This window comes from Gadus morhua, chromosome 16, assembly GCF_902167405.1.
Source record: "Gadus morhua chromosome 16, gadMor3.0, whole genome shotgun sequence".
Taxonomy (NCBI): domain Eukaryota; kingdom Metazoa; phylum Chordata; class Actinopteri; order Gadiformes; family Gadidae; genus Gadus; species Gadus morhua.
The window spans coordinates 9,807,289-9,821,357 of NC_044063.1; the positions used below are offsets into that span (position 1 = coordinate 9,807,289).

The window sequence follows — 14,069 nt, forward strand, 5'->3', positions numbered from 1 at the left end:
TTTTAGACACTTTTAGTCTGTACCCAGAAACTTTCGGCCACTACTACTCTTCCCCCAACCCTTAAAACACATTTTTACTGATATACCTGCTTATTATTTACTTGCTCTATGTTTGATTCTCCATTTATTGTTAAGAATTCCAAAAAGCGTTGATATATGATATTTTCAAGGTAAATTATTCTGATTTGTCACAAACTACCCCATTCTTTTTTTTTTTTTACTGGTTTTCTAAGTGAACCTTAATTCATAAAGACAAACCCAAATATATTGTTCATGTGGGAAACATGCAGAAATTAAAAGCACAATCATTTCTGTGTAAAGTTGATGAAGGTCAAGTTTATGGGCCATTGAAGTGGTATTGATTGAATAATGTGGCTGATTGCTTTTGTTTGATTGAGCGTTATGAACCACGATACTGGTTCCTGGGGTTTTCTGAGGCGGACTTGTGATTGAACAATGCTAATTTGCATAATCATATTTTTGCATGAATCAGCAATAACCATTTTTAACAGAATCAAAAAAAATACCATAAGGTTTGGCTTTTTTGGTTACTTAACGGTCAGTTTTTACAATCGTTTCAAAGTCTTCCAAAACTTTCCAGGAACAGAAAATACTTCCAAGTGAGCATTATGGGTCCCGTCGGCAAAACAATTTACCGTGTCAAACAAGGTCCGGGTTGGCCGCATCCCAGGTTTGAGATTTTTTTCATAAAATCGGGCAGGGGGCAGAAAGGTTTGACCATGAGTTATGGCGCGTTCACCTCGATTGGAATTATGGGGAAAAAATTGTAGCAACATCGGAACGTTCTCGTGAATGACATCTCATGACGCGCTTATGATTCTATTTCCGTTCGGCAACTGGGGCCAGATTTTTATAACGGAGTTGCCCAGTTGGTGACGTATGGTTTACTAGTGACGTGCATGAACATGGCAGGACGTGACATTTTACTCAATATAAAAGAATCAACCATCATACACATACGATTACTGATTGACGTTGTCACCGTCTGTTGGCATGGACTTTGCCCAGTTTTAAACATTGTGTACTGGTAAACCAGCTCTAGATAAGGGCAAGTGTAGCCTTCTATACAGTGGCAATACAATGTGCTTCTTATAAATAAAAGCAAAAGGCTAGTAAGGCGGTTCGAACTTGAAACTGATTCTACTAAGATCTGTTTAGTTCTGACTGGTATTCATTGGATAAAAAAAATCTGCTGTGAAGAACTTTTAGATTCCCAATGCAGTGCACATGATCGTTCGCTGTCGGTAACACGCGTGATCGTCATCACTGACGAGGCGTCTCTTTATCACCAGGACCATGAACGGGCCTTTTTTGCGACCCTTGTCGTCACACTGGTAAAAAAAAAAGGCCTCCTCTTTTCCGGTTTACATGGTTCTATTCGATTTGACAACTCCCAGTTGTTCAGCTTTGGATTGGTTGATTTTAGCGCTTTTGACTCATTGAATTTCAATATCAAATAATACTATACTATAAAATACTATTAAAATGACTATCAAAAAAAGTCTGCAATCCTTGGTCTCTGAAAGTAGGAGCGCACTGACCTTTTGGTAGTCGTTTCATATTGATGCCCCAAAAACTGTAGAGGAAGATAATTATGCAAAATTGGGAGGTAGAAAAAGAAAAATATAGGCACATGATAACAATAGTGTGGCTTTCTTTGCAAACACATTAATGATATTCATGGCAATAATATTTTATCTTGTCATTTGTAGGCTAACCTCACTTTTTTAAACATTTTAATCATGCTTTCCTGAAGTTCTTTTGTCTTTAACCCGTATATAAGTGGATTGAGTACTGGGGGAAATATAGTAATATATACACCCACAGCTCTTCTCAGGTATGGGGACACACTCTCAAATCTGTGAGAGATCAAAGTGATGGCAGCATTGAATTCAAAGAATAAAAAAACCACCAGATGTGTTCCACATGTTTGGAGAGCTTTCCCTCTCGCATCAGCCTGCTTCGTCATCATACAAGTCAACAAGATCTGGATGTATGTGTATGTTACTATAACCAGCGGTATTCCTTGAATTACGCCAGTGAAAAACAAGCCAAAGTAGTTATAGACCTTTGTGTCAACACAGAGTAGTTTTCTCATAGCTGGATTGCTACAGAAAATATCCACAATATTAGTCTTGCAAATTCTGAATCTCGCAATTAGAGAAAACAACACTATGAAAAACAAAATCTCTGCGAACCAAATGGCAATAACGAGTGTCATTATAGTTTTCGGAATCATGATAGAGTTGTACCTAAGGGGCAAGCATATGGCGATATACCTGTCATAGGCCATCAATGTTAGAAACAAGAGGTTCCCTGTACCGTAGAAGTGAAGGAGAAAAGCCTGAAAGAAGCACCCAGGGTAGGAAATAGAGCGGTTCTTGGTCAAAATGCTGGTTACAAACTGTGGTAGAAAAGCAGTGGCTCCAATCATGTCCATTAATGGTAGGTTTAAAAGCAGGAGGAACATGGGCTTATGCAAACTCTTTGTGAAGACAATCGTCGCAAACACCAGTGTATTGCAAAGCAAAATGGTCATATATGTCAGAGTTCCTAAGACAAAAACTGGGTATTCTTGGCCAGGCGGTAGGTCTAATGCTTGTAATGTTAGTTGCATAGCCCAGTTACTTAGCGGATCACTTGAGTTCATCGTTAGATTGCTTTTGTTTCCAAAGAACGAGCTCTTCCTACAAGAAACAAAAGAAAAAAAGGTTGATCAGTTTTAGCAGTTTGAGGAGTAATAATAAAGTAATTTAACTGGGGCGATTAAAATCAACGTGATAATAACGCGTGAGCGCAATCTTATTTTAATTCGATTTGTTGTTTTTTTATTTAGAAAGTTATTGCCCACAGACTGTCAACATTCATTGAATAATTATTTTTAGTTTTTAGTTCCACTTAATTTGCATTCAATTACACTTGCAGGAAGTGACACCCTGTATACAATTCCCAAATCTGTGGTGTTCCGTAAATGTCATATTCAACCCACACTGAGTGAGTCAATAAAACTCCCTCAAGATCACTTGTTATAGTTTTTGCTTATTGAGTACATTTGGTATGAATGATAATGTCTCATTCCATTTGATAATCTTCTTTATCTTCAATTGGAATGGATTTAAAAGAGACATTTTAAAATTAGATGAATCATGGGTAAACTCACAATACTATGCAAGTATTCACGATTACAATTTTCAATCGTTTGACAGGCCTAAATATGACACAACATGATATCATCTAACTATAGAAGAAGGAGTCTGTCTTTCCTTTGATTTCTCGCAAACCATTCACCCGATCGATATCACACTTGACGGGTGTTTTGCTGAGGCCCCAATAAACGTAATGGTCGAGTGTGAAGATGTTTGGATGAGCGGTACACTAAAAAGCTGCAAGAAGCAATACCAGACTCCAATCAATCGACCTGTTCAGAACACTGCACTACTAACTTAAATAGTGGTAGATATCGAATAGTAACACCATTAGAAAACTCTTCAAGACTCAGTGTGACACACATTGCTGAATACTCTCTTTCCGCAAGCATCTTACCTTAACTGAGATGCAGCATTGCGGTTGCAGGGCTGATTGGAAGCTGTTTTATTGGCCTTTAACAAAAAGAACGCCCATTAATATTGTGACAAAGTGTTGCCTTAGGGCCAGAAAATTGTGTCTTGGGGCCAGTTGGATGGGTTTTAGGGCTAGGTAATTCGGTGTAAGGTCCAGTTAATTGGGGCTCAGGGCAAGTTCATTGGGGCTTAGAGCCGGTTAATTAATACAAAATGTGTTTCATCATTCAACACAATGTTAGGTATATTAATCACGAAATAAAATTAGTTGTTTACTCAATGTTGGAATTCATTGCACACACACACATACTTGCATTCACACATAAGACATTAGTCTAGTATTGAAAGTATTACTTTTGTGTAACTTGTTTTGATTATGTGATACATTTTCCATGAAGAATTACGCTGTAACGGCAGTACATTATCCAAAATGTTTCCAATATTTATCAAACCACTTTTCTTTCTTCTTTTTTTTTAATTAAACAAACCTGTTTATTTGGTAAGGTCAATCTAATTTACTGTGACATGCTCCCTTGAAAAGTTGCTCTTGCCAGCCCCAAACTACTGCAATGTTTTTCGCACGTATACTTATATTGCCCAGGCATATTAATGGCTGACAAACTGTACCTGTCGACTGATTTTATCATAACGTTTGACGACGACATAAACTCATATAGTTACACATACAGGGACACATTTTTTACTATTTAAAGTGGATTAATCTTATTTTATTGATTCCCTCTTCCTATCTCCCACAAACACATTGGCAACGGACCGTATGTGAATATAAGTGATTCTAGAAACACCCAGAAACTCGAAAACCCGGTCTTAATCTCAAAGAGGCCAAATGTACACGTTTTGTACATGCTTTTTCGTGATTGCAATAAGTCCCCACCAATTTACACGTAGAAAGTCATTTAAAGAGGACATATGCCACCAGGCGTGGGTCTGAATAGCCGTACAAGCAGTTTTGAAAGTGTGCAGCTTCTGACATCACAGGTCGGCGTGTCCACCTAGATGGATAACGGATAGACGAGCAAGGTTTGCTACAGTCCACTGGGTAGGCTGGTAGACTGATCCATCAAGCACAAATCTAGAAGGACACGCCCGACTGCGCTGTCAGAAGCTGCACACTTTCAAAACGGCTTGTAACGGCTAATTACACTCACACCTGGTGGTTTAATTTGTCACCTTTAACCTGGATTATATACAGTCTGAGTGCGTTACACCAACACTGGAGCTCGACTGGCGGGATACACTTTGTGAAGAGGAATGTCTAAGTGCTGGCTTGAGACCAATGGGGGTGTCAGGGACAACACAGGGTTGTCCAGTCTGAGTTCCACGGTTTATAGGCTTTATTTCCCAAAAGTGTGAGCAGTACTGTATGGATGTGTGTAGGTAGGTAGGTAGGGGGATAATGTGTGGAGGTAGGTAGATAGGATGATAGTGTGTGTAGATAACGTGTGATGGGTAGGGAGTTAATAATAAACAGAAATATTACATATGTAAGGGTCCCAAAAACAAAAGCAGGGTAAATGCAGCCAGCCGGTATATTTAATGATTCCATCATTAGCTCCAATGTCCAGTGATCAGGGGTATCATTTATTTTCATTATTGTATTTTCCTTGTTGTCAAGGAATTACATTTCCCTGGAGAGAAGTCACACTATCTTAGTTAACACTTCAAACAGATCAATATATTCATTGCTAACCTCTTGGTATCTTACCTGTTACACAAGATAGTACTTCTGTCATCAACAGTTATTGATACCGTGCATGTTCAGTGTATTTATGTTCTGCCCATGCAGTGCTCCAGGACAGATATTTTATAATCATATAAACAAGGGAGACCCAAGCGAGAAATAAAAACAGACAGACCAGGGTGGGGGGCTGAACTCAGGTCAGAGGCTACCAATAGGATAGAGCTACAGCTATGAAGCTGCATTTACAGATGGTCAGACTGTTTCAATTCCCAACACAGAGGTTTAGGGCTCCATCCCTAATGTCCGCAGCCTACATGTAGACATCTTTCTGTAAGATGGTGATCCCCTGCCTGATTAAAAATGACATGTATCTGAATTCATTGCAAATGGATTTGGGTAATGGCATCTGCTAAATGGCTCAATAGTAAATATATGGATCTTTGACAGAAATGATCCAAATTAGTAAATGGGTTGACTTGTTGGACAGGGTAGACTTTGACTAACCATGTGTTACAGCCATGTGTGTCTATCCCAGTCTTCCTGTCAGGGTCTCACTTCATGTCATTTGTTGCTATGGTCCACATGGATCTATGTGTGTTTTTCTTCATATGATTCAGTGGATGTGGGGATGTGTACAGCGCTTTAATCCAAATAGATTACGATTATTTTTATTATTAATTGAATAATTAAATGTTAATAGTCAGATCGGTTTATGAATCTTGCTCAAGGCTGCTTACAGGAAGGTTTTAGACACTTTTAGTCTGTAGCCAGAAACTTTCGGCCACTACTACTCTTCCCCCAACCCTTAAAACACATTTTTACTGATATACCTGCTTATTATATACTTGCTCTATGTTTGATTCTCCATTTATTGTTAAGAATTCCAAAAAGCGTTGATATATGATATTTTCAAGGTAAATTATTCTGATTTGTCACAAACTACCCCATTCTTTTTTTTTTTTACTGGTTTTCTAAGTGAACCTTAATTCATACAGACAAACCCAAATATATTGTTCAGGTGGGAAACATGCAGAAATTAAAAGCACAATAATTTCTGTGTAAGGTTGATGAAGGTCAAGTTTATGGGCCATTGAAGCGGTATTGATTGAATAATGTGGCTGATTGTTTTTGTTTGATTGAGCGTTATGAACCACGATACTGGTTCCTGGGGTTTTCTGAGGAAGACTTGTGATTGAACAATGCTAATTTGCATAATCATATTTTGGCATAAATCAGCAATAACCATTTTTAACAGAATCAAAAAAATACCATAAGGTTTGGCTTTTTTGGTTACTTAACTGTCAGTTTTTACAATTGTTTCAAAGTCTTCCAAAACTTTCCAGGAACAGAAAATACTTCAAAGTGAGCATTATGGGTCCCGTCTGCAAAACAATTTACCATGTCAAACAAGGTCCGGGTTGGCCGCATACCAGGTTTGAGATTTTTTTCATAAAATCGGGCAGGGGGCAGCTAAGGTTTGACCATGATTTATGGCGCGTTCACCTCGATTGGAATTATGGGGAAAACATTTTAGCAACATCAGAACGTTCTCGTGAATGACATCTCATGACGCGCTTATGATTCTATTTCCGTTCGGCAACTGGGGCCAGATTTTTATAACGGAGTTGCCCAGTTGGTGACGTATGGTTTACTAGTGACGTGCATGAACATGGCAGGACGTGACATTTTACTCAATATAAAAGAATCAACCATCATACACATACGATTACTGATTGACGTTGTCACCGTCTGTTGGCATGGACTTTGCCCAATTTTAAACGTTGTGTACTTGTAAACCAGCTCTAGATAAGGGCAAGTGTAGCCTTCTATACAGTGGCAATACAATGTGCTTCTTATAAATAAAAGCAAAAGGCTAGTAAGGCGGTTCGAACTTGAAACTGATTCTACTAAGATCTGTTTAGTTCTGACTGGTATTCATTGGATAAAAAAAATCTGCTGTGAAGAACTTTTAGATTCCCAATGCAGTGCACATGATCGTTCGCTGTCGGTAACACGCGTGATCGTCATCACTGACGAGGCGTCTCTTTATCACCAGGACCATGAAGGGGCCTTTTTTGCGACCCTTGTCGTCACACTGGTAAAAAAAAGGCCTCCTCATTTCCGGTTTGCATGGTTCTATTGGATTTGACAACTCCCAGTTGTTCAGCTTTGGATTGGTTGATTTTAGCGCTTTTGACTCATTGAATTTCAATATCAAATAATACTATACTATAAAATACTATTAAAATGACTATCAAAAAAAGTCTGCAATCCTTGGTCTCTGAAAGTAGGAGCGCACTGACCTTTTGGTCGTTTCATATTGATACCCCAAAAACTGTAGAGGAAGATAATTATGCAAAATTGGGAGGTAGAAAAAGAAAAATATAGGCACATGATAACAATAGTGTGGCTTTCTTTGCAAACACATTAATGATATATTCATGGCAATAATATTTTATCTTGTCATTTGTAGGCTAACCTCACTTTTTTAAACATTTTAATCATGCTTTCCTGAAGTTCTTTTGTCTTTAACCCGTATATAAGTGGATTGAGTACTGGGGGAAATATAGTAATTGATACACCCACAGCTCTTCTCAGGTATGGGGACACACTCTCAAATCTGTGAGAGATCAAAGTGATGGCAGCATTGAATTCAAAGAATAAAAAAACCACCAGATGTGTTCCACATGTTTGGAGAGCTTTCCCTCTCGCATCAGCCTGCTTCGTCATCATACAAGTCAACAAGATCTGGATGTATGTGTATGTTACTATAAACAGCGGTATTCCTTGAATTACGCCAGTGAAAAACAAGCCAAAGTAGTTATAGACCTTTGTGTCAACACAGAGTAGTTTTGTCATAGCTGGATTGCTACAGAAAATATCCACAATATTAGTCCTGCAAATTCTGAACCTGGCAATTAGAGAAAACAACACTATGAAAAACAAAATCTCTGCGAACCAAATGGCAATAATGAGTGTCATTATAGTTTTCGGAATCATGATAGAGTTGTACCTAAGGGGCAAGCATATGGCGATATACCTGTCATAGGCCATCACTGTTAGAAACAAGAGGTTCCCTGTACCGTAGAAGTGAAGGAGAAAAGCCTGAAAGAAGCACCCAGGGTAGGAAATAGAGCGGTTCTTGGTCAAAATGCTGGTTACAAACTGTGGTAGAAAAGCAGTGGCTCCAATCATGTCCATTAATGGTAGGTTTAAAAGCAGGAGGAACATGGGCTTATGCAAACTCTTTGTGAAGACAATCGTTGCAAACACCAGTGTATTGCAGAGCAAAATGGTCATATATGTCAGAGTTCCTAAGACAAAAACTGGGTATTCTTGGCCAGGCGGTAGGTCTAATGCCTGTAATGTTAGTTGCATAGCCCAGTTACTTAGTGGATCACTTGAGTTCATTGTTAGATTGCTTTTGTTTCCAAAGAACGAGCTCTTCCTACAAGAAACAAAAGAAAAAAAGGTTGATCAGTTTTAGCAGTTTGAGGAGTAATAATAAAGTAATTTAACTGGGGCTATTAATATCAACGTGATAATAACGCGTGAGCGCAATCTTATTTCAATTCGATTTGTTTGTTTTTTATTTAGAAAGTTATGCCCACAGACTGTCAACATTCATCGAATAATTATTTTTAGTTTTGAGTTCCACTTAATTTGCATTCAATTACACTTGCAGGAAGTGACACCCTGTATACAATTCCCAAATCTGTGGTGTTCCGTAAATGTCATATCCAACCCACACTGAGTGAGTCAATAAAACTCCCTCAAGATCACTTTAGATTAGATTAATCATGAGTAAACTCACAATACTATGCTTGTATTCACAATTACAATTTTAAATCGTTTGGCAGGCCTAAATATGACACAACATGATATCATCTAACTATAGAAGAAGGAGTCTGTCTTTCCTTCGATTTCTCGCAAACCATTCACCCGATCGATATCACACTTGACGGGTGTATTGCTGACGCCCCAATAAACGTAATGGTCGAGTGTGAAGTTGTTTGGATGAGCGGTAAACTAAAAAGCTGCAAGAAGCAATACCAGACGCCAATCAGTCGACCTGTTCAGAACACTGCACTAGTAACTTAAATAGTGGTAGATATCGAACAGTTACACCATTAGAAAACTCCTCAACACTCAGTGTGACACACATTGCTGAATACTTGCTCTCCTTCCACAAGCATCTTACCTTTACTGAGATGCAGCATTGCGGCTGCAGGGCTGATTGGAAGCTGTTTTATTGGCCTTTAACCAAAGGAACGCCCATTAATATTGCGACAAAGTGTTGCCTTAGGGCCAGAAAATTGTGTCTTGGGGCCAGTTGGATGGGTTTTAGGGCTAGGTAATTCGGTGTAAGGTCCAGTTAATTGGGGCTTTGGGAAAGTTCATTGGGGCTTAGAGACAGTTAATTATTACAAAATGTGTTTCATCATTCAACACAATGTAAGGTACATTAATCACGAAATAAAAATAGTTGTTTACTTAAAGTTGCTTCATTGCACACACACACATACTTGCATTCACACATAAGACATTAGTCTAGAATTGAAAGTATTACTTTTGTGTTACTTGTTTTGATTATGTAATACATTTTCGATGAAGTATTACACTGTAACAGCAGTACATTATCCAAAATGTTTCCAATATTTATCAAACCAATTTTCTTTCTTCTTTTTTTTTAATAAAACAAACCCGTTTATTTGGTAAGGTCAATCTACTTTACTGTGACATGCTCCTTTGAAAAGTTGCTCGTGCCAGCCCCAAGCTACTGCAATTTTTTTCACACATATACTTTTATTGCCCGGGCATATTAATGGCTGACAAACTGTACCTTTTGACTGATTTTATCATAACGTTTGATGACGACATAAACTCATATACCGTATTTTCTGCACTATAAGGCGCACCAGAGTGTATGCCGCAGCAGCTAAATTGAATGATGTGTACATATATAAGCCGCAATGGACTATAAGCCGCAGGTGGTTTGATGTTGAATTACCATTAGGGCTGGCCCTAATAAAAAAACAACGAATACTCGTTGGTTTTTCCGAGCAAATATTCGAATACTCGTTCCAGAAAAAAACACCATCAAATACAATAATAATCCATATATACTCCCTGGAACCAATTTTAACAGTATCTGCATATTTTGTTGAAGATTTAATAACTTTTGAACGTTAATTAGTAGGCCTAAGTAGGTTGAAGTTCCTTAGTTTTTTCTCTGTGAAAGCGAACAGCTGTTTTTCCGTTCCAAATCAGCTGTCCTCTGCCATCTCAGCCCTTACGGAGGGCTGTAATGCCAGTATATTATCCAAAATGTTTCCAATATTTATCAAATCACATGTTGTTGTTTTTTAATGACACAAACCAGTTAATTTTTTGTAAGGTCAATCTACTTTACTGTGACATTCTCCTTTGAAAAGTTTCTCATGCCAGCCCCAAGCTACTGCAATGTTTTTCACACATAGACTTTTACTGCCTTGGCATAATAATGGCCATCAAAGTGTAGCTGTCAATTGATTTTATCATAACGTTTAACGATGGTATAAAGTCACAGTGTTACCCATACAGGGACAATTTTTTTACTATTTAAAGTGGATTATTTTATTAATTCCCTCCCACTCTCACTCTCCGTCTCAAACAAACAAATTGACAACGGATAGTCTGTGGATATAAGGGATGCTAGAAATACCCAGAATCTCGAATACCCGGATATAACCTCAACAAGTCCAAATATACACGTTCTGATATGCTTTATAGAATGATCTATCCAGCACACATCTAGATGGACACGCCCACCTGTGATGTCAGAGGCTGCACATATTCAAAATGGCTTATAATGACTAATTACACTTACACCTGGTGGTATAATCTGTCACCTTAAACCTGGATTACATACAGTCTAAGTGTGTTACACCAACACTGGAGCTCGACTGGCGGGATACACTTTGTAAAGAGGAATGTCGAAGTGCTGGCTTGAGACCAATGGGGGTGTCGGGGAGAACACAGGGTTGTCCAGTCAGAGTTCCAAGGTTTATAGGCTTTATTTCCCAGAAGTGTGAGCAGGAATGTATTGGATGTGTGTAGGCAGGTAGGTAGGTAGGGGGATAATGTGTGAAGGTAGGTAGATAGGATAATAGTGTGGGTAGTTTAGGTATGATGGGAATGTAGTTAATAATGAACAGAATAATTATATATGCAAGGTTCCCAAAAAAAAAAGCAGGGTAAATATGTAGCCAGCCGGTATATATTTTATGATTCCATCGTCAGCTCCAATGTCCAGTTACCAGGCGTATCATTTATTTTCATTATTGTATTTTCCTTGTTGTCAAGGAATTACATTTCCCTGGAGAGAAAACACACTATCCTAGTTAACACTTCAAACAGATCAATATTCATTGCTAACCTCTTCATATCTTACCTGTTACACTAGATAGTACTTCTGTCATCAACAGTTATTGATACCGTGCATGTTCAGTACATTTATGCTCTGCCCATGTAGTGCTCCAGGACAGATATTTTATAATCATATAAACAAGGGAGACCCAAGAGAGAAATACAAAACAGACAGACCAGGGTGGGGGGCTGAACTCAAGTCAGAGGCTACCAATAGGATAGAGCTACAGCTATGTAGCTGCATTTACTGATGGTCAGACTGGTTCAATTCCCATCACAGAGGTTCTGGGCTCCATCCCTAATGTCCGCAGCCTACCTGTAGACATCTTTCTGTAAGATCGGGAACAGCTGCCTGCTCCTTAATGACATGTATCTGAATTAATTGTAAATCGATTTGGATAAAGACATCTGCTAAATGGCTCAATAGTAAATAGATGTATCTTTGACTCAAATGATCCAAATTAGTCAATGGGTTGACCTGTCCATCTGTGACGCCGCTCCAGTGATGACGCTCACGGTTACGCATGTTCGTGAGCGTCATCACTGACGAGGCGTCTCCTTATCACCAGGACCACGAACAGGCATTCATAGCGACCCTTGTCGTCACACTGGTAAAAAAAGAAGGCCTCCTCATTTCCGGTTAACGTGGATCTATGCAATTTCACAACTCTCAGTTGTTCAGGTTTGGAGTGGTTGATTTTGGCGCTTTTGACTCATTCAATTTTAATCTCAAATAATACTATTATAAATATGACAATTAAAAAAAGTCTGCAATCTTTGGTCTATGAAAGTAGGAGCGCACTGTCTATTTGGTAGTGGTTTCATATTGATACCCCAAAAACTTTAGGAGCAGATAATTACCTAAAAATTGGGAGGTCTAAAAAGAAAAATACAGGCACTCGATAATAATAGTGTGGCTTTCTTTGCAAACACACTAATGATATTTGATTGCAATGATATTTTATCTTGTCATTTGTATGCTAATACATAACCTCACTTTTTTAAACATTTGAATCATGCTTTCCTGAAGTTCTTTTGTCTTTAACCCATATACAAGTGGATTGAGTACTGGGGGAAATATAATAATTGATACACCCATAGCTCTTCTCAGGTATGGGGACGCACTCTCAAATCTGTGAGAGATTGTAGTGATGGCAGTATTGAATTCAAAGAATAAAAAAACCACCAGATGTGTTCCACATGTTTGGAGCGCTTTCCCTCTCGCATCAGCCTGCTTCGTCATCATACAAGTCAACAAGATCTGGATGTATGTGTATGTTACTATAACCAGCGGTATACCTTGAATTACGCCAGTGAAAAACAAGCCAAAGTAGTTACTGAACTTTGTGTCATCACAGATTAGTTTTTGCATAGCTGGATTGTTGCAGAAAATATCCACAATATGAGTCCTGCAAATTCTGAACCTGGCAACTAAGGAAAAAACCATAATGTAAAACAAAATCTCTGCGAACCAAATGGCAATAATGAGTCTCATTATAGTTTTCGGAATCATGATAGAGTTGTACCTAAGGGGCAAGCATATGGCGATATACCTGTCATAGGCCATCACTGTTAGAAACAAGAGGTTCCCTGTACCGTAGAAGTGAATGAGAAAAGCCTGAAAGAAGCACCCAGGGAAGGAAATAGAGCGGTTCTTGGTCAAAATGCTGGTTACAAGCTGTGGTAGAAAAGCAGTGGCTCCAATCATGTCCATTAATGGTAGGTTTAACAGCAGGAGGAACATGGGCTTATGCAAACTCTTTGTGAAGACAATCGTTGCAAACACCAGTGTATTGCAGAGCAAAATGGTCATATATGTCAGAGTTCCTAAGACAAAAACTGGGTATTTGCGGCCAGGCGGTAGGTCCAAGGACTGTAGTGTTAGTTGCATAGCCCAGTTACTTAGCGGATCACTTCCGTTCATCATTAGGTAGCTTTTGTTTCCAAAGAACGGGCTCTTCCTAGAAGAAATGAAAGAAAAAAAGGTTAATCAGTTATTGCAGTATGAGGAGCAATATAAAAGTAACATAACTAAGGCTGTTAAAATCACCGCGATAATAACGCATGAACGCAATCTTATTTTAATTCCATATTTTCAGTCAACATTCATAGATTATTATTTTTAGTTTTTAATTCCACTTAATATGCATTAAATTACACTTTAATGCAATTAAATTACACTTGAAGTGACTACCTGTTTCAATTGGAGTAAGTGACAGCCTGTTTACATTTCCCAAATCTGTGGGGTTGCTTTTTTGAATTTTACTACACTTGTTGTAACTTTTGGTTTAGAATTGTAAAGTAACTGCCTGTTTACATTTCCCAAATCTGTTGTGTTCCGTAAATGTCATATTCAACCCACACCAAGTGAGTCAATA

The 14,069-nt window shown here is 38.4% G+C and overlaps 3 protein-coding genes across 3 annotated transcripts; all 3 read right to left on the reverse strand.

The window, feature by feature from the left end:
* Positions 1–1,723: 1,723 nt before the first annotated feature.
* On the reverse strand, positions 1,724–2,671 carry LOC115528805 (olfactory receptor 1509-like). The gene has a single exon (XM_030337121.1). The coding sequence runs from the start codon at positions 2,669–2,671 to the stop codon at positions 1,724–1,726; it is 948 nt and encodes a 315-aa protein (XP_030192981.1).
* A 5,075-nt stretch (positions 2,672–7,746) lies between these two features.
* LOC115528745 (olfactory receptor 1509-like) lies at positions 7,747–8,694 on the reverse strand. The gene has a single exon (XM_030337046.1). It carries the CDS (start codon positions 8,692–8,694, stop codon positions 7,747–7,749), a length of 948 nt encoding a protein of 315 aa, XP_030192906.1.
* A 3,515-nt stretch (positions 8,695–12,209) lies between these two features.
* On the reverse strand, positions 12,210–13,582 carry LOC115561097 (olfactory receptor 1509-like). Its single transcript, XM_030380896.1, has 2 exons — positions 12,689–13,582; positions 12,210–12,299 (listed from the first exon to the last, which is right to left on the reverse strand). The coding sequence occupies exons 1-2, from the start codon at positions 13,580–13,582 to the stop codon at positions 12,210–12,212; spliced, it is 984 nt and encodes a 327-aa protein (XP_030236756.1).
* Between the last annotated feature and the right edge of the window lie 487 nt (positions 13,583–14,069).

Bases quoted from the DNA above. Each gene is read 5' to 3' on its own strand.
- LOC115528805 (XM_030337121.1), bottom strand. From the start codon at position 2,671: ATGAACTCAAGTGATCCGCTAAGTAACTGGGCTATGCAACTAACATTA.
- LOC115528745 (XM_030337046.1), bottom strand. From the start codon at position 8,694: ATGAACTCAAGTGATCCACTAAGTAACTGGGCTATGCAACTAACATTA.
- LOC115561097 (XM_030380896.1), bottom strand. From the start codon at position 13,582: ATGCAACTAACACTACAGTCCTTGGACCTACCGCCTGGCCGCAAATAC. The intron at 12,300-12,688 runs GTGAGGTTATGT...TTTTTTTACCAG, and splicing joins TGATTCAAATGTTTAAAAAA to TGTGACGACAAGGGTCGCTA.